The sequence below is a fragment of the Sebastes fasciatus genome, chromosome 4 (assembly GCF_043250625.1).
Source record: "Sebastes fasciatus isolate fSebFas1 chromosome 4, fSebFas1.pri, whole genome shotgun sequence".
NCBI classification, from domain to species: Eukaryota; Metazoa; Chordata; class Actinopteri; order Perciformes; family Sebastidae; genus Sebastes; species Sebastes fasciatus.
Genome location: NC_133798.1, coordinates 14031537 through 14052092, shown reverse-complemented (window position 1 = coordinate 14052092; position 20556 = coordinate 14031537). Strand labels below are relative to the sequence as shown.

The following is a 20556-nucleotide window of genomic DNA, read 5'->3' as shown; positions in this document are numbered from 1 at the left end:
TCAGACTGTAGAGAATTGTATTAGAAATGTTTCAGCAGACCTGCGCCTTTTTTTTTCTTTTCTTTTTTAAAGTTACTAACCTTACTGGTCTGTCCGAGCTGTTTTTGCAGGATGAACCTGCACTTTGTGTTCAATATTTCCCATGTTTTTAGAGAAATATTAACCATGTTTTTCCTGTTACATGTTGAGCCGGACGCTGTGTCTGTCAGAGTGGGTTTCTACCAGAGTGAATGACACCTTCCTCTACGTTGAATGCTATGAGATTCTAGTTGCGCTTTAGAAGCCCCGAAGAACAAGTTGGTTTACATGTCAGCTGTGATCATGGTTCCTTTTCCTGTTCCCTCTCTCACTGTTGATTCATGGTTTGAGTGCAGTATTGAATACAAACGGAGGAGGCCAAGGAGACTGAAGTTTTTTTATTCTGGCTTTGAATTCTTTTCTTTTGGATTTAGCCTTAAAATGAGGCCACAGTGCCTCTTCCTCCTCTTCTGCTTTCTGTCTCTGTTCTTCATCATCATCATCATCATCATCATCATCATCATCATCATCATCATGCGAGGTCAGATGGTTGGTCAGCCATCATATTTTTAATTTCTGAATCTGGCATTATAAGACTGCGAGCAAGTACTGTATGTTTTTTTTAATGGTTTCACGTTTGTTTATATTCTTTTTTTTTAAATGTTTAAATTGATATGGAAATCGATATTCCTAAATGGAGAGACCAGGGCCTTGGGGTAGGTTTTGGATAAAAATGGCTTTATTTTTTAACACGTCAGCCAGATTCATACTCCGTTTTCACAATGTAGAATTGTTTCTAAAGCCAAATCACAGAAGAAGCGATCTCTACACACAGAACTCTGTAGAGTGGTGGTGTAAAAGTTGAATAATACAACACAAACACATCAGGAATCAATGAGGGTGGGTTCATATTTGAAGAAGTGCGCAAGGACTTTGACTTTTTAATTGGTGCTGACACATCATCAGGTGTGCATAATAAAAAAAATAGTCACTCCAGGTGCAGGAGAAGGACCCCGCTGTATAGCACAGACAGTACACTCGACCGCAGGAAATTTCCCCTGGAACTAAGAACCTTTTGAGGAACTCTGTGTTTTGACCGCGGGGACCAGGGTCTAAATTAAGTTCCGGGGACATTTTATCCCCAAAAAAGGCCATGGTCGGGGGTTAGCACTTTCTGAAAGTACCAGAACTTTCGGGGTAGAGTTTGCGGGGATGATCATCGCTGATTGGTGAAACACACATTTTTTTCCACCGTGTATTTTAGATGAAACAGGCAGACACACTGAGCTAAGTGTGTTTAACACTGTGACCACCAGCAGCCCTCGTCTCATGTCATCTTGTTTTTTCATACATCAGCGGACTAACTTGCCTAACCTTCGCAGGTCTTTAGACCGCGGCGGAAACGCAGACAACAGTATGCTGAAGGAACCTTCAAGTTCCTTGAAAAGTAGTTCCGGGGACTAAAAGTCACAGCAACTTTTGGTGGAAACCCAGCTTTAATGTGTAATAATAATAGTACAACTGTACGTTTAAAGCCTAAGAATAATTCCAGCCCAGCAGCACTGGTTTAGCTGTTTGGACTGTCTGGTAGTGCATTTGTCCTGTGTGTTATAGAGCGCTGTTCAGGTAGGTGAAACATTAACGGACAGTGAGGATTTGACTGCAAAGTGAAAGGGAGAACTACACTTACATCTCGAGTAATTAACTCCATCCCACATTCAACACGCAGTCAGGGAAAGGAGAGGAAAATCTCCTGTATAAGCACAAATTAAATAAATCCACCCCTCTGCATTTTAACTGGTGGTTTCAATGGGAAAAAAGTCAGTTCAGGCACCAGTTTAGCCCTCCTCCCCACCAACCACCATCTCTTTCCTTTTAGTTTCAGTAAATGAACCCGTCAGACCCTGGTGTCTCTTGCTCTCTGCATGCTTGCTGTGTTAGTTCCTGTGTTCTGTCCTTGGGAACTGGTGCTCATCCCTTCCTCCTCCTCCTCACTGCACTGTTCCCTCCTATAGTTTTTGTTTTTTTCAAATTGTACTGTAGTTTATGTGAATGATGTTGAAAAAAAAAAGAAATAAACTTTGTGGCGACGTGTACATTCATGCTAAGATTATCTGTATGTATGTAGCATTCAATTACACACAGCACTAACAAATAAAACTTTTTTCATTTATAAACTTACAGGAGTTCTTTTTTTTTTCTAAAATGTGTATTAATAATAAAGTTCTGAAAAATACCACAAAATGTCTCTGAAGCAGAATGTTACAAGATGCACGGTAATTATCAGAAGTAAAAGTATTCATGAAGGATGACCAGTCTGGGCCATAGTTTTATATTTATATTAGGGCTGTCAAAGTTAACGCAAATTTGTTTTAACGCCACTAATTGCTTTAACGCATTAACACAATCGATCTTTCAGAGTTTCGCAGTTTTAAAGCTAGAGTGAAGATACTGCTATGATATAAAACTAGAATTTCTTTTAGAAAAAACAATGTCATACTAGCTTGTTGCCAAGGAGGATAAATAATGCTCCAATTGTATTTAAATTTTGGTGAGGAAAAACTGGCATGGCCATTTTCAAAGGGGTCCCTTGACCTCTGACCTCAAGATATTTGAATGAAAATGGGTTCTCTACTCACAAGTCTCCCCTTTACAGACATGCCCACTTTATGATAATCACATGCAGTTTGGGTCAAGTCATAGTAAAGTCAGCACACTGACACACTGACAGCTGTTGTTGTCTGTTGGGCTGCAGTTTACCATGTTATGATTTGAGCATACTTTTAATGCTAAATGCAGTACCTGTGAGGGTTTCTGGACAATATTTGTCATTGTTTTGTATTTATTGATTTCCAATAATAAATATATTCATACATTTGCATAAAGCAGCATATTTGCCCACTCCCATGTTGATAAGAGTATTAAATACTTGATAAATCTCCCTTTAAGGTACATTTTGAACAGGTAAAAAATGTGTGGTTAATTTGCGATTAATGATGTGTTTAATCATGGACAATCATGCGATTAATCGCAATTAAATATTTTAATCGATTATTATTACTGATGCATTAACATATAAGCAGCATTTTAATGTTGTAGCTAGTCAAGGTGGAGATCATTTGAATTAATTCATAAACGTGTGGGTAGTTGTATGTAAAGTATGCATCATATTAATAAGACCATCTAATATTTTGTATATAACTTTTATCTTTATTGTAAATAATCTGTAAAGAATATAAAATTATACATTTGAACAAAAATCCAAAATGTCATTGCTGGGACTTAAAAAGGCCCGGAGTAAACACCCATATACTGTTAATTTGGGGGAAATGTTAATGTGGAATATGGATAAAATAGTCTAATCTTTGCATGAATATGAAAACAATCTTGAAAAAAATAAAGTATTAAAAAATAAACAATCTTTGCACTAGTATGTTGGCCAATGAAACCCTCCTCCAGTGTGTTGCTGCTGTCTCATCCCGGCCACCAGGTGGCGCTGTGTCGCGGCTGCTCATCCCGACATTCCTCATGTTCACCCCGGCAGCAGCCAGCTGGCTTCACATCCGGGCGGCTCTCTCGCTCCCCTTCAATCACCAATCCGCCTCCCTTCTCCTGCGCTCAGCTCTGCTCTCCACCGAGGACCGGGGAGGTCTGTTGGCTGCAGCAGAACAAACTCCCCCCCGAATCCCGGGCCCCACCGAGAGAGGACGTCGCTGCTTCTCCGTCTCCACACAGCCGGTCCGGTCGCACATGACGCGGCTGCTCCTCCGATGCTGGTGGTGGTGGTGCACGGCGCCGAGCAGCAGCGCTCCTCGTCGGTGCGACATCTCCGCGCTGAAGTAGCATCGCTTAGCTAACAACATCGATCTCTGCTGCTGCTCCACCGCCCCCTTTACCCTCCGGTCGGCCAGGTTGATTGATAGCGAACACCGGACCACCGAGAACAACAAACCTCCTCCTCCAGCACCGTCCAGCGGCTACCACCGGTTAGGGCCCTTAACGAGGGCTGCTTAGGAGTGTTAACCCGTGATATTAAACCCCCTTTCCTCTCCTGTCTGTGGCCTTTTAGGGGTCCGTTTCCTCTCTACCTCAACACCCCTGAGTCAGCTGCACTATCACCCAGACTCTTTATCAGCCTCCACTACGAGCCTTCACCTCCACTGGCTCTGCTGCTTCTGACAATCCGCCCAAAGAGCGCTGCTCGGCGGGCACTGATTGCAGCGAACCCCCGGTTGACATCACCATCACCGGTTCTCTTCCTTCTTTTGGCTTGTCTCTCTGTCTGGCTGCAGAGGGGAGCTAGTAGCCAGGCTGTTCCACCTCACACACCTCATAAACACACCCAGCAAACAAGTCCAGTTACCCGAGCCACGGGTCTCGCCATGCCGGGTCCGGTGGCCGGTAGCAAGTCCCGTGTGTACGCAGACGTCAACACCCTGAAGAGCCGGGAGTACTGGGACTACGAGGCCCACGTACCCAACTGGAAGTGAGGACATGATGTGTTTACTGCAGGTTGATCATCTGATTGCATGCATGTGATGTGTCTGACAGCAGCAGCTCTCTGTTTGCATGTGTGGAAGAATGAATGAATGAATGACTTTATTTCGAACATAAAATAAATAAAAACAGATACAAAATAATAACAAACAAAACAAGAGCAATAGTGTCTGAAAAGGAGTAGGTAGAAGTAAAACTTATATTTCCCTATACCCCTTTCTCACTTCTCCTCTAATAACTCATATATCATAGAATGATAATATAATGTAATATAATATATAAACTATCCCAGATTTATTTTCCACCAAGATGTTTATCTACGGGAATTAATTAAAAGCTGTTATGTATGTAGTTAATTTGTATGTCTACATATAATTTGTATTTCAGCATATTTTACTTGTTTAGTCTGCAGACAGAGTTTAATCTTTTACAGTAAAATAAAAGGCTAGATGTACGAAAGCCCCAGATTTCCCAGGGGCACTAAAAGTACTCATTTCACTGGGTGTCAGTTATTTTTTGTTAATTGAATGAATGAATGAATGAAAGACTTTATTTCGAACATAAAATAAATAAAAACAGATACAAAATAATAACAAACAAAACAAGAGTAATAATGTCCGAAAATAAGTACGTAGAAGTAAAACTTATATTTCCTTACACCCCTTTCTCACTTCTCTAATAACTCATATGTCATAGAATGATAGAATGATAATATTATATAATATATAAACTATCCCAGATTTATTTACATCCCAAATTAAATATGTGAACAGCATCCCAAGTTTATTTACAACCCACAAATCCATCTGGGGTTAAAAAGTAGATATAAACAACCCTTATCACAACTCTTCCTCAACCATAAACCCCCCAAAAATATCTTTTTTGTATAGCTTTTTAAATTGATTGATTTATATTTGTGCTCCGCTTCAACCCATCACCCAACCCAGAGAAGAAGAAGAAGAAGAAGGCAGATGGGTGTCTATTATTATACATGTAGCTGTGATGGTGTGATGACACTCTTGATAGTACAGTCTCCCAGCCCACCACCCTGCTGCTCTGCACTGTCTCACAGTCCCACCACCACCACCACCACCCTTACCTCCATCTCTGTCCCCATGTTCACCCCGTCTGTCTGCTGACTTCTGTCTGCAGATCACAGCCAGAAATCACGTCATTCAGACTAAATTTTATGCTGATGCTGAAATATATTTTCCTCGCTTTCTCACCCCAGCTCTTTGCACTGTTTCTTCCATCTGTCCCTATAGCAACCAGGAGGACTACCAGCTGGTTCGTAAGCTGGGCAGAGGGAAGTACAGTGAAGTGTTCGAGGCCATCAACATCACCAACAATGAGAAGGTGGTGGTCAAGATCCTGAAGGTGAGCGGTTCGATCTCGCTGGAGCTAAATGCTGAATGTCCTGGCTGCTGAGTGTGTGTGTGTGGTTTTCGAGCCCTCCACTTGAAATGGAATAAAATATGAATTTCAGTGTAATATGAAGAATGAGTCTTATGTGATGTGATGAGTGGACTGATGGTCGGACAAAACATTACATAAATGGCAGATCAATCTAGGGCTGCAACTAATAATTCTTTTAATCTGGTTTTGTCCGACCTACAGTCCAAAATCCAAATATATTCAATTTACTATAATTCACTACAAGGAAAAAGCAGTAAATTCTCACTTGGAAAATAAACCTAATGTGCACTTTATAAATGATTCTTTTATCACACACTATTAACATTTTTAACGTTGATATGATCATTCGTATAGCTGGATGTATGTTTGATTCTGAAAGCATTATTTCCTCTCTATAGGAAGATGTTCTTGTGATATTCTCCTGGCAGCTCAGAGATAACTTCTGTTATGATTTGACGCTATATAAAAATAAATTGAATTGAAATTGAATTGAACTTATACCTGTAGCCATCAAATATTTGGTCTTTCTTCTTGAAAAATGACCTGAACGATGAATTGATTATCAAAATAGTTGCCGATAAATTTTTCGACTAATCCTTGCAGCTCTAGAAGATCAATCCATAATGACAATAATTGTCAGTAGCAGCTTGAAACCTTGTGGAAAAATTGCCTGGCAAATATTTATGGATTAATTTATATTAATATCTATTTTTTTATATATATATATAAATTAAAATATTTAAGCGTGATTAATCGCATGATTGTCTGTGATTAATCGTGGCCATGGTGATGCAGGTGACAGATGAGGATGCCTGTTACCGTTGCCATTTAGCAAGGGCCAGAGTCAAGGCTTATCTGTCAGTCATTTAAATGTAAACATCAACCTGCCGCCCGCTCTAAATGCCGTCGTACAAAGACTGACAGACTGGAATGCAGCAGCAGCGACACGGCGAGTAGGATCAGCCGGTTCAAGATCAGGAGTCAGGAGTAGCACCTGGACAAACTTCTCTGCTTTAGGGCTGCAACTAAGGATTATTTTCATTGTCGATTAATTTGTCGATTATTTTCTCGATTAATTGATTAGTTGTTTGGTCTATAAAAATGTCGATCAGTGTTTCCTAAAGCCCAAGATGACGTCCTCGGATGTCCTGTTTTGTCCACAACTCAAAGATATTCAGTTTACTGTTATAGAGGAATAAAGAAACCAGAAAATATTCACATTTAAGAAGCTGGAGTCAGAGAATTTTGACCTTTTTTTTCTCTTAAAGAATTACTCAAACCAATAAATCGATTATCAAAATAGTTGGTAATTGTTTTAATAGTTGACAGCTAATCGATTAATCCTTCCAGCTTTACTCATCTTCTTTATCTTTTGCATCTTGATGTGATTTTAATGCCGGCGATAGCCTCGGCCGAAGGCATTATGATCTTGGGTTGTCCGTCCGTCCCATTCTCGTGAGCGCAGTATCTCAGAAACACCATGTAAACTGCAACTTGACTCGTTGCGGAGGCGTACAACCGCAAGGTGGTAATTCTATTCTTTTTTTCTGGACTTGTACCCTAAGACCTCTCTTCTAAATCCCTGTCTTTGTTTGCCTTGCTTGGTTTGTCCTATGGAATTAGCCGGTCAAAAAGAAGAAGATCAAGCGAGAGATCAAGATCCTGGAGAACCTGCGAGGAGGGACCAACATCATCCGACTGGTGGACACAGTCAAAGACCCAGTGGTAGGCGCGATAATGGCATGTCTGTCCTTTTTTAGAATAAGTGTTGGACTGAAGCATATGAAATGTTAAGAATACTGGTAAAAGATGAACTCACATTGTCAGTTCATTGGATTCATTATAGCAATGGAGGCTGGTATGAGACGTTGGTTGGCTTTTTTTATTTGGTGCCCTGATTTAACAGAAGGATTCTGGACACAACTCAACATTACATGTGTGATGTTTGCTTTAATCACTCCTGTAAGGACATGACAACCAGGGATGCACTGATCTGACCTTTTCTTTCCCAATACCGATTCCAATCCCTGAGCTCGGCTACTGGTCGATAACAAGGAAACAATTCCTCAATTTAAAATCTGTAAACCTTACTGCATGCGACTGACTGGGATCAATCTTTTATGTGTAAAGTAACTTGAGGATATAACTACACATAACAACTTAAAGGTGCCCTGTGGAGTTTTTTTTTTTTGTAAACAAACACATTTATGTTCATTCTCAGTGCTTCTCACCACAACACATTGTGTCTAACAAACATGCTGAATGCATTTCCATCCTCATAAAACTGGTGTTGAAATTATATAATCACTTTTGGGATGCACCGATTGTTGATGTGATTATTACTTTAATCATTGGGGTGAAACCTGCTGCTATGTGGAAGAAAGAAACAATGTTATTCCAGTTTCCAGTTACTCATCTTGTGATTATTTATTTCAGTTTATGGGGAAATTTTGAAATATCAGAATTTAAGTAAAGTCAGGAATTTGACAAATTATCAGGGAGTTTTACAAATAGACCAAATTCCTATATTTTCAATCTTAAAAGACAACTTTGGTATCTTTCAACCTGGATCCTATTTTCCCATGTTTTTGTGTCAAAGTGACTAACGGGGACAATAGTTTTTGAAACAAAAATAAGCACTTTTAGTGGACTTACATTGATGGTGAGGAGTTGCCTCGAGCGGTTACGTTACAGCCCGTTCAGCAGCTGCCCAGAAGTTACCCTTTAAGACTGTGCTGTAAACCAGACTGAATACCAAACAAACCAGGAAGAAAGAATATTTTTAGGCCATGGCAGCACACTGACTTAGCTCTGGCATCTTTCAGTGCAGTGGTGGGAACCTTGCAGGGTCCTTTTGTTTGGAATCAGGTTACCAAAGGGAACCAAAGTGGATAGAAAATGATTATCACAGTTTTTGGAGAGTTTGCTTGAAATCCAGCAGCAACGACTATATCAAGCGTGATGCAGATGATTTTGCTATATGTCGGGTTTGGGTCCAGTTCACTTCCAGCATCTGTAGTTAATCAGGTGACTGAATCAGTAATGAGCCACATGCTGCTCTGTGTTCATTCTTGTTTTGGACTGATTTGGTCTCTCTGTCACTCCCCTCCTCTCTCTGTCTCTCTGTGGCGGCTGCACAGTCCAGAACTCCAGCGCTCGTCTTTGAATGCATCAATAACACAGACTTCAAGGTACGATGCTGCATGCTTCTGGGGGTCCGCTCAGCTGTTAGGGTTTTGAGGTCACATTGAATGGTTTCTGCCTTCACTGGGCCCTCATGTCCCATGTTGTAGTGTCTTAATCAGTAGGGGGATAATGGTGCAGGGGGGGGGGGGGCACAGCTTTTTCCTTGAACTAATTTAAAATCCTGATGTAAATGTGTTTTTTTTCCTGCAGGAGTTGTACCAGAAGTTGACAGATTATGATATCCGTTTCTATATGTATGAACTACTGAAGGTGAGACTTTTGTTTTTTTCCCCCCTTTTTTTAAAATGTTGAATTTAACCCCTTACCATTACGCTCTCTTTCTTTTTTTTTTTTTAGAGGGGATGTTCAGGGGTAGATAAACAGTAGATGTCACATACAAGTGGTGTATATCATCTGAAAGCTGGGAACCTGAACATTAATTTGAGATGCAGCTCAGCACCGTGTGTCAAGTTGTTCTAGTTATTAATAAGAAATAAACATGAATTAATTAATTAATTAATTAATTAATACAAATACATTGTGAAAGTGTAGAACATGATGATAGAAGTTTGTGATGGCCATGCATGCTCACTTATGTCTCATAAATTGTTGCAGCAATTTTTGGTTTGATTTGTTACACAGATTTGGTGCTAAATTTAATCGTTTTTTTCCCACTAGAATTGATAAAAATTATCAATAATCCCTCCAAAATACCACATTAAGTCACCAAGACCTTGAGGAACACCATAGAAAAAGCCATGCTGTGATTTGGTATCAAAAACTTTTGACATTTGGAGATTTCTGCAAGAATTGCATTTTTCGATGATTTGATGGCGAACTCTTCTGTTCTGGAAACTGCACAGAAACCTCCTTTTTGTCAATCTACCTAGGAAAGCCATCCATCCTCTGAATGCCCTAGGTCTCTAGTTTGTGGCTATAAAGTTTCATGAGGCTGTGATTATCCTCGAGGTCACCAAAGGTCATTTTATACAGTGAGGTCAAGTTTTAAAAAATGGTCTCACTACAATGAAATGGCTACTATCTATCTATCTACTATGGGGACTAACATCATCACAAGACATGAATACTATTGGGCTCTTTGGATCCACAAGAGTCTCAGCTTTACAGTGATACCCAATTTATGTAATTCCAAGACCGTTTAGGGACCCCAGTATGCAGAAATATTAAATTTTTTGGCACGGTCCCTGGGAATTCAAAAGACTGTGTCCACATATTTATATATTTGTCTGCTCTGATATTAAATGTGTGTATGTGTGTGCATGTGTGCGTGCCAGGCCCTGGACTACTGTCACAGTATGGGAATCATGCACCGTGACGTTAAACCCCACAATGTGATGATCGACCACCAGTTGAGAAAGGTAGGTGGTGCCTTAAATAGTCAGATTTTTTTCTTCACACACCCACACACACTATAAATATTATCTCACCCCGCTATTTCAGCCCCTCTCTCTTTCTCTCTCACTGTTTATTTTATCTCTGGCTCTTCATCCTTTCAGTCCTCTCTTTTTTATACTCTCCCCCCATTTGAGAAGGAGTTAGATTATTGTTGTTTGTTAATGCTTTAGCATTGGCTTTTATACATATAATGTATAATCAAATATGTTTTGAGTACACTCAGAGTGAGATGTTTAAATAACAGCAGATGTAATTTCCATCTAAATAACCATGTGTTCTGTTGCTCCCGGTGGGTGACTGCTACAGCACTATTCAGTCTGTACCCAGTCCATGAAAGCATTTATTGTCTCCGTTCTGATCATCTGACAAAGAACTACCATCTGCCAACGAATAAGCGTGAGCAGTGATGATGGCAGAACAGGCAAAGTAAAGAGCGCCACCAATAGGAAGTCTGTCTATAGAGTGCTCCAGGGATGACATATTTTTGTAGGCCAACCAGGAAGTTAGCACCGCCGTGGTTCCCTCGACAAAAAGCCAATAGGATTTTTCCATTGGGTTTTGGATCATTGCAGAAAATAAACACACGTTTATGATACTTGCACGTTTTGTTCAGTAAGATAATCTCCACAAATGAACACCACTTCTATGATTTTTGAAGTGTTAATGAAATCGGCAGAAGTAAAAAGCTAACGTTGGGCTATAAACAAACTACACCATGATCGCATGATCACAAGTATAAACAACGAGGCATTAAGGGCGGACGCGTCAGTGTGATGATGTTTAGGATAGAATAGCACTTTATTTACCCTGCTTTATGGTCTATTTGACTCTAAATGGGACCATAATTTACTAAATGAACATCATGCTGTATTGAAGAAGACTTGAAACTAACGATTGAGACCATAAACTCATGTTTACAATGTTTACTGAGGTAATAAATCAAGTGAGAAGTAGGCTCATTTTCTCATAGACTTCTATACAATCAGACTTATTTTTGCAACCAGAGGAGTCGCCCCCTGCTGGCTGTTAGAAAGAATGCAAGTTTAAAGCACTTGGTTTCATTTGTCAGACCCGTAGGTCTCTGCCTGGAAGTAACCCCACAGAATATTTATGACACACACCTATAATAGTGTGTGTCGCTAACTAAAGGTTATAAGAGGTTACACCTGTTAAGTTAGACTTTTTAAATGTTCAATGGTAACTGTGAAGTGAAGTTGAATGAGGGTAAATTGTGTGTTTCCATAGCTACGCCTTATAGACTGGGGTTTGGCAGAGTTCTACCACCCATCCCAGGAGTACAACGTCAGAGTGGCGTCACGATACTTCAAAGGCCCCGAACTCCTGGTGGACTACCAGGTAACACACACACACACACACACACACACACACACACACACACACACCTTGAACCAGCCCACATTTTAACACCCTTTAGAGATACACAAGAAAAGCAAATGTGCCAGTCACAGATATTTGAGAAAATGTTGTCAGCACATGTGTATAATTCTGATGTCTGTGTTTTCATCATCGGCAGTGCTGTTTGATGATTTTGTGTTTCAGATGTATGATTACAGTCTAGACATGTGGAGCTTGGGCTGTATGCTGGCCAGTATGATTTTTCAGAAAGAGCCCTTCTTCCATGGACAAGACAACTATGACCAGGTGCGTCTGACACGTGCAGCTCCTACAGCTATTTTTTTTTTTTTTATTTAGTCTTAGTCCTTAGTCAAATGTCTTTCTTAAGCCAAGTTCACACTTCATGACTTTCAAAGTCGTCAGATCTCAGTCCTGTTCACTCTACACAACTTGCTGTAATCGGGAGTCTTTAAGTCGTTGTGGTTTTCACACTACGTGACTGACCGGCGACAGAGGGTCTTTCACCGGGAGGAATCCCCTATGAGTCTCCAAACTACGTTTTGTCACGTAAACACATACGAGAAATACACGGTAAATGTCGTGATACCATACGCAAGACACATTGCTGATGTTGTTGGCACGTGTTTCCATCGGCTTCCACACTCTTTTTTACTATTTATTCCTCTAGGTGCAACAACAACTTTGCGACGTGTTGGAAATGCAACACATACAGTAAGTTCCTACTGTTACAGGCAAACCCTCCTCCTCCAGGTTTCCCCTCATCCTGTGTCTCGCGCTCTCATTGGCTGCAGCTCGTGGCCGGAGGCCTCGACAGGTCCAGATATTTATCACGCTGATATCTGGAATGTTTCTGCGAGGCATCGGCTTGAGCAGTTCACACATGACGCTCAAGCGCTGATATGCGAGCAGCAAGCCAACGCCGATTTGCCTCTGATCTGGGGCTTTCGTTGGGGAGCTCTAAAAACTGTCAGGGAGTGGAAAATCAAGGCTAAAGTCGTGTAGTGTGAACTAGGCATTACTTTTATCATATTTATATATCCTGTTTTTTTTTTTAGTCAAGTTCTAGTTGACTTAAATTCTGGGCATTTCAGTCTTACCTTAAAAAAAAAAAGAAAACCATAACTTTTAAACTTTCAAAATGTTAGATTTAGTCAATGAAAACGGTTGATATTTTAGTCTGTTTTAGTCAATCACCTTGTTTCTTTCTCCCAAGCCCCGTTGTTGTAAGTGTTAACTCTAACTTAAAGGTGCTCAATACGAAATTCAGAGCATATCTGTTGCCTCCACACGGCTCTCAACAGGGCGACAACAGAGCTAACAGTGTTAACCTGGGGGGACGGGGGGGGACCGGTGGGTGGGCGCGATGCTTCTGTCACAACGCTGTCGATTGGGACGGCGTTACCAGCTGTAACCGCCGTATGAGAGCAGTGCAGAGCAGCGGCCGTGAGCTAGCCAGTGGGGCATGCTCACATGCACGAACATGAACTAAAAGGCATGCGCGGCCTGCGCATGTCAACGAAGCACAGAGTAGCTCTGATTACAACACACACAGAGGGAGAGTGACTTCATTCTCTGCTCAGGTAGACATAACTCCTCTATTTCTTTACATAGACAATAGTTGTTCTGCTACATTATCGCTCTGGATATCGTATAGAGCACCTTTAAGTAAGTAAGTTACTCCGAGTCCTCCTGACTGTGTTCATTGTGTGCTGCAGGTGTCATCCTGATATGGCATGCACAGCACAGCACAGCACAGCACAGCACAGCACAGCACAGCACAGCACAGCACAGCACAGCACAGCACAGCACAGCACAGCACAGCACAGCACAGCACACAAAACTGCTGCATTGGGAAGAAAAACAGTCTATAATATTCCATCTGCTCTTTTTTTTCAGTGAAAATAAAGAGAAATTTGCGTGTTGATTTCGTCACAGGGTTTAATGATGTCGGTATCGTGTCATCTTAGTCATGGAAAAAAAGGTCATTGACTAACATATTTAGTCATAGTTTTCGTTAATGAAATGTATACTGGCTCCTACACAACCAGTGACAACAGCACCATGTTCATGTCAAAGGAGACAGTAAAGATCATTGATAACTGATGTTATGCATACATACTGAAAAACACAAGAAAAAAATCTGCTTGCTTCTCAGTCACACACGGGGCATCGTGTGTCTCTGTTAGACAGGATGTCCCAAACATGTAATGGAGACAATCTGTACTTGTATCCTGGACCGTTATCGGATGTTGTCTGTGGTGCCTCACTCTCAAGTGTCAACGGGAAGTAGTAGCAGGAAGAGGGCGCCGTCGTTCAGCACTAACAGAACCACAGCTTTGAGATTGGAAGGTGTGCAACATTGATATGCAGGTTGATCAGAGAGAAGGAAGGGGGGCAGGTTTTAACATAGAGGCTAACAATCATATTAGTGAATAAATGTATCAACCATGATGTGACAAAGATTTCTTTATTTGTTGTTTTCTTTTAGCTGGTGCGAATTGCCAAGGTTCTGGGGACGGACGAGCTGTTCGGCTACTTGCGTAAATACCACATTGAACTGGACCCGCGCTTCAAAGACCTGCTGGGACAGTAAGTCCACTCTGACTTTGCCTCTGGGATTCCCATCACGCCCCACTTATTAGGACGTACAGTAGCTGCTGTGGGGCTGAATGTAGCGTCAGAATATGGGCTAAAAATATCCTGAGGGGCAGCAAAGTGACGTGGTACGAATGTCAGAAGAGCATCTGCCCTGCTAAAGTCCTTGAGGAGCAAACTGAAATTGTTTCTTAAACTTCTCAGTGCTGCGTGTGCCCTCTTCTCTGACTCACACTCAACCCCTGTCAGGAAATCTTTTTACACTTCCGTTGATGAAACAAAGACTAATAAACTGTCATTTGAGATTATCCATAATAATACAGTCAGATAAAGTAAGTTTTAACGTTCACATCTGGAAAAGGAAGCTTCATATAAAATCTGTTGAGGCCCTCCTTGTAATCCAGTTTAAACTGCATCACAGTGGTAGTTGCAAACATGAGTTCACCTTTTTCACTGCAGCTCTTCTTTCATGTGCTGAGGGGAAATTTGGAGGGAAACGTCTTTGGCACCAGCTTGAGCCACAAAGTCACAGACTCTTAAAGGTACCATGTTGAGTTTTCTTTTAAACATCGGCGGGCAAATTCACAAAGAACAGATTGCGGCTGCTGATGGCACCATGAATTGCGCATCACTTGGAACTGCTATGTGCCACAATTCACAAAAATAATATTGCGCTAGTGATACTACAGTGTAAACACGCCCATAAAGCTTTGCAACAGAGAAAAAGAAAAATCATATTTCAGACCGCGAGCTACAGGTCCTGACCAGAGGACGCGTTAACCGAATATTTTCCGTCATTGACTGAATTTTTTTTAACAATGACGGAAAAATCTGAAGGCCGTTTGTTTTTTTTACGGACTGGATTTGGAACACGTCTGTGACTGGGTTACAGAGCGGTGCCGATGCATCTGCGCCACTGACTGGTGCAAAAGAAGAGCGTGCTGCGGGATTTCCTCCCGGTGAACCGAGTGCTTGCAGGATTGGGAAATCCCACGGTCAGAGAGTCTGGTAATTCCAGTCTCCAGTGTGGCAGCAGAGCGTGGGTTTGTCTGAGGAAAAGATTACGAAAGAAAAACACACATATAGAACACATAGAAATACACTTTGGAGTTCACAATAAATGCTCGTACTAAATGGACTTAATGGACTTTATACAAAGTAGTAGTAGGCGTCCCCTCAGCAGTGGTTGTTGTTGTTGTGTGTGCCTACAGGCAGAGCAGGAAGCGCTGGGAACAATTTGTGCAGACGGAGAACCAGCACTTGGTGAGTCCTGAAGCTCTGGACCTGCTGGACAAGCTGCTACGCTACGACCACCAACAGAGACTGACTGCCACAGAGGCCATGGAGCACCCCTACTTCTGTAAGCACGGCTCACACAGCTCACACAGGAAACACACACACAGGGATGCAGGAAGACATGCTGAGGGATTTGTTGCATTTAGACTAAAGACCTGAAAATATGTGCAGTGTGTAACACTAGCTGAACTTAAAGCCCAAAATTCTTTTGACAAATAACTTAATTTTGTGCTCAAAGTTAGTTTGATTGTAGTTAGGAGTGTAAAATCAACACTAACTGCTACACTGTTGTGTCAAATTCAGGTGAAGGCAGCATAAAATCACAACACTGAGCGTTCACGTCAGGTGTCATCAGAAATGTAAACACACAGGAAATGAGTGAAGCCTCTTTCTCACATAGTTCACGGTAATTTATTGGGATAACCTTTCAGGCACCGCTCGTGATTTTCACTACACACACATGCACTGCATTCAGGAACATTTCCGCCTTGCATAGATGGTGCAAGGGACAGTCCAACAAATGGCGATAATGCAACACTTGAATGTGGACGCCAACTGCCAGACAACTCAGAAGAAGATTGAGGCAAGGTCGGATGTACATGTACGCGGTGGAAGACGTCTCTTATTATTTCCAGGAACATTGCCTGCGAGGAGCTGTTTTTGTCCGGTGCCAATCTTCTTATAATGTACTTAATATTCAACAACTTTGACAAGTAATGTTTTTTCATGATCTACTTGAATCAGAAACACGCATTCAATACATCAAAAGAGCGCTGGTAGCTGACCTGGACCTACAGTGGAGTCTCCTGAACTCAAAGTAGCATTAACTGAAGTTCCTCTCTCCTCCTGCAGACCCAGTAATAAAGGAGCAGTCTCTGTCGAACTCTGACAACAACATGGTATCCAGTGGCAACACTACAGCGCGATGAAACACAGGTAACAGTTTGAAAAATGGCTTGCTCGTCACTGTATTTTTTAAGATTCAAAAGTTCTACATAGTTCACATGATAAAAGATTTTCAAAATATACAAATTAAGGCTGTCAATCGATTAAAATATTGAATCACGAATAATCGCATGTTTGTCCATGATTAATCGCACATTTTTTATCTGTTCAAAATGTACCTTAAAGGGAGATTTGTCTAGTATTTAATACTCTTGTCAACATGTGAGTGGGAAAATGTGCTTGCTTTATGCAAATGTCTGTATATATTTATTATTGGAAATCAATTAACAACACAAAACAATGACAAATATTGTCCAGAAACCCTCACAGGTACTGCATTTAGCATAAAAAATATGCTCAAATCATAACAAGCTAGCATAACAACTCAAGCCCGACAGGCAACAACAGCTGTCAGTGTGTCAGTGTGCTGACTTGACTATGACTTGCCCCAAACTGCATGTGATTATCATAAAGTGGGCATGTCTGTAAAGGGGAGACTCGTGGGTACCCATAGAACCCATTTACATTCACATATCTTAAGGTCAGAGGTCAAGGGACCCCTTTGAAAATGGCCATGTCAGTTTTTTCTCACCAAAATTTAGCGAAAGATTGCAGTGTTATTTAGCCTCCTTCATGGCAAGCTAGTATGACATGGTTGGTACCAATGAACTCCTCAGGTTTTTCTAGGTTTCTTCTGGTTTTCTTCATATGACTCCAGTATCTTCACTCTGGCTTTAAAACTGAACCCGCTACAACCTAAAAATCGCAAGTTAATGCATTAAAGAAACTAATGGCGTTAATACAAATTTGCGTTAATGCTTTAATATCGCATTAACTTTGACAACCCTAGTTTCCTCTAGAATATGTTTACAAGCTTTAATGTTCAAAAAACACTTTACTTTTTCTCTTACCGGCTGTGCTGCTGCACCTCTTTTCACCCTCCGTCTGAAACGCTCTGTTTGACGTTGTTGTTTCTACCATAGACAGTCTGTGTTTTATACACATACATTTATACACAGAGTTTCGTCCGGTCTCTGTACAAATATGATGCACTATCGTAGCTCTGGGTGACCACAGACAGCTACAGTATTTGTTTCCCCCATATCTGATTCAACAACGTCAGGGCATCGGGAGGAGAATCTCAATGCTTCTAAGCTTTTGCGACACAGTATCACGCAAATTTCTCGCTCAAATTTGAATTATTTCAATGCATATTTCAATACTAAAGGCGCTACGCGAACACGCGAGATTCGCGTCTCCCGGCGCAAATTTGTATCTATTCGCCCCTTTGTATTGATTTTGTATGCAATCACGCCACACGAAAAGTTACCTTCGCTCTTGGTGTGAATACACCATAACACTACAAGTATTGGCTGAAATGTCTGTTATATGTCATGATTTGTGTAATTATGTCCCCTCGTTTCTGTCCTCCTCACACTGTCTCCTGTGTTGTCTTTCTCTCTACAGAAGTGGAAGAAGAAGATGATGTTTGTTACCTCAGCTTTGTACCCGGTTGTGACAGTAACTTTGACAAGTGTACAGTGACAATGGATCAAAGTAACTGACCAGTTACACACTCACAGATACCTGCATACGGAATACACACATCTACACACACACACGCAATCGATGCAAGCACACCTCTACACGAACACACAGGCAGACATGTATACACACACCCTCCTCCTCTGTATCAGTCTGCGATTGGCTTGTCCTGGTTCCCTGTCCAGTAGCCTGACCAATGAGCTTGAAGCTGCTCCCCCCATCGTCCCCCAAATGGTCTTTTTCCTCCCAGCTCAGTCTCATGTAGGTCGACAAGGACAAACTACTTTTAAAGACAATTCAGTCCCTCCTCCTCTCCTGTCGCCCCTCCTTTATATCATCCCCTCTTTGTTTGCATCAGCATGGAGAATGAACAGGAGCGTGAGCCTGTACAAGTCCCCCCCCCCCGACCTGTTCATCCATCCGTCTGTCTGACCCGCCTCCTCCCTCCCTCCCCACCCTGTACCCCAACAGACAGACAGACAGACGTCTTAGCACTACTCCAGTTCTGAAAGTGGCATGGTGGACTCTCTCTAGATAGAATGATGATAATAATAATATTAATGAAAAATAAATGATTTTTATTTAGATGAAGTCTGCCTGTGTCGAGAGTCAATTATTGCTTTTTGTAGGTGTGTGACATCTTTCTGATTTGAGATGATCTTGATGGTGATAAGTGAAAAGAGTCATACAATGTCCAGACAGGGGTTTCTAACAAAAACTATGATTAAGTTGCATTATAGGAAATGTATGATCCAGTGTTTTAGGAGCTTGGCCCAAACGATAAATCATATGGTATGTCAACGTGTTTATTTTCCATCAGTCTGTCTCCTCTCATCTCTGATGAATGCAAATGTTGTTTTGCTGAAGTTTAAATATTTTCAACACACACAGATGTGTTTTAGTCCCAGTCCATGCCACCCATGGTCAATATGTAGTCCATTCACTCTTCTGTTGTTGTTCATTACTGTGAGAGGCATTTCTATTATTACAAACTACAGCCTACACCTCTTGAAAACGGTTTCAACAAATGATTGCAGGACTGTTACATTAGACTGCATTAGTTTTAGCTCGGTGTACCTAATATACTGGCATACTGGTGTATATCTTAGGGAGAGATAAAGCCCAAGGAAAAGCAGAATTGGCTGTTACAGTATGGCAAATGTCATAAAATTAGATTATACATGTATACATATATAATCTCATTTTATGACATTATTTATACTGTGTGTATATATATATATTTATTTCATAAAATGAAATTATATACGTATGTATATATATGTCATAAAATTAGATTTTATATATATATATATATACACAGGTATATACTGTATATATATATATATATATATATTTTTATAAAATTCAAAAAGGGAATTATGTCAGCATAGGGGTTCAGGGCCGTAGCAATGTGAAGCATATTCAATGTGTGTTAAAGAATACAAATAAATTACAAATAAAAGGTCTGTTACCTGATTGCGAGAGATTTCAATGTGACTGAGGTATCCGTTTCACTTCAGACTATATCTGATTCCTGATTTTTAATCCTAAAAGACAATTTCTCATAAGACACTACAAATCCAAGCTGAGAGAACCATACATATGTAGGAGGTAAATCAGCAGATTTACTCTCTTTAACAATGATCTTCTTATCCGAAATAATGCTGTGTGAATCCAGTCCGCTAAAGGCGTAGGGAGGTTGCTTAGCAGCGATGGATCTCCCATAACATATACTAAATGAATAAGTGTACCATGACCATCCCCACGTCTCCAGCAAGTCAGGCTTTCTCAAAGTTTAAATATGCAGTCTTGTCCAATACACAATATTAATTATTTTAAATTGTACTAGTCTAGTTCTGAGTAACTCTTCTGTATCAGTGAAGTCTGATTGAGGTCGTCCTCCCAGACCTTTTTTAGACTTGAGGTCTGTCCTTGGTCCTACCAATCTCAATAATAAGTCGTTTTGAAGATGCTTCCAGAAAGGGTTGTGTGGAAGGTCATATTGTTCTCTGAGCTTTGTAAAACTTCTCCCTGTGTTTCCTTCGTACAGATCCTTCAGAGCCAGAATACCTTTTTTCTGCCCACATCCTCTTCCAGCGTCTCTCCCACTCCCACACAGAGAGACGTGTAATCAGTGAGAACTTTCCACTGATTCTATTTTAAACCCCAACCTGTAACCTCTACCGGGATTCATGCAGACTGTAGCCCACGCTGAAAACTAAACCTAGAGCTAAAATGTTCCTCATGACACGTGAACTTCTGCTA

At 41.0% G+C, this 20556-nt stretch overlaps 1 protein-coding gene across 2 annotated transcripts; it reads left to right on the top strand.

Moving 5' to 3' along the window:
- The first annotated feature begins 3651 nt into the window (after window positions 1-3651).
- Window positions 3652-18878, top strand: csnk2a2b (casein kinase 2, alpha prime polypeptide b). Of its 2 annotated transcripts, XM_074632154.1 has the most exons (12): window positions 3652-4504; window positions 5781-5892; window positions 7555-7656; window positions 9072-9122; window positions 9328-9387; window positions 10413-10496; window positions 11779-11889; window positions 12094-12195; window positions 14399-14499; window positions 15717-15865; window positions 16654-16737; window positions 18214-18878. In XM_074632154.1, exons 1-11 carry the CDS (start codon window positions 4401-4403, stop codon window positions 16728-16730), a joined length of 1053 nt encoding a protein of 350 aa, XP_074488255.1. In that variant the 5' UTR covers window positions 3652-4400; the 3' UTR covers window positions 16731-16737; window positions 18214-18878. The 2 variants fall into 2 exon arrangements, with proteins under 2 accessions (XP_074488255.1, XP_074488256.1); XM_074632155.1 differs by lacking the exons at window positions 16654-16737; window positions 18214-18878 and adding an exon at window positions 14097-14259 and having other exon boundaries at window positions 15717-15858.
- The last annotated feature ends 1678 nt before the right edge of the window (window positions 18879-20556 follow it).

Excerpts from the sequence above, each read along its gene's own strand:
- csnk2a2b (XM_074632154.1), top strand. The coding sequence starts at position 4,401 with ATGCCGGGTCCGGTGGCCGGTAGCAAGTCCCGTGTGTACGCAGACGTC. Across the intron at positions 7,657-9,071 it reads ACACAGTCAAAGACCCAGTG|TCCAGAACTCCAGCGCTCGT; the intron begins GTAGGCGCGATA and ends GCGGCTGCACAG. Across the intron at positions 14,500-15,716 it reads TTCAAAGACCTGCTGGGACA|GCAGAGCAGGAAGCGCTGGG; the intron begins GTAAGTCCACTC and ends GTGTGCCTACAG.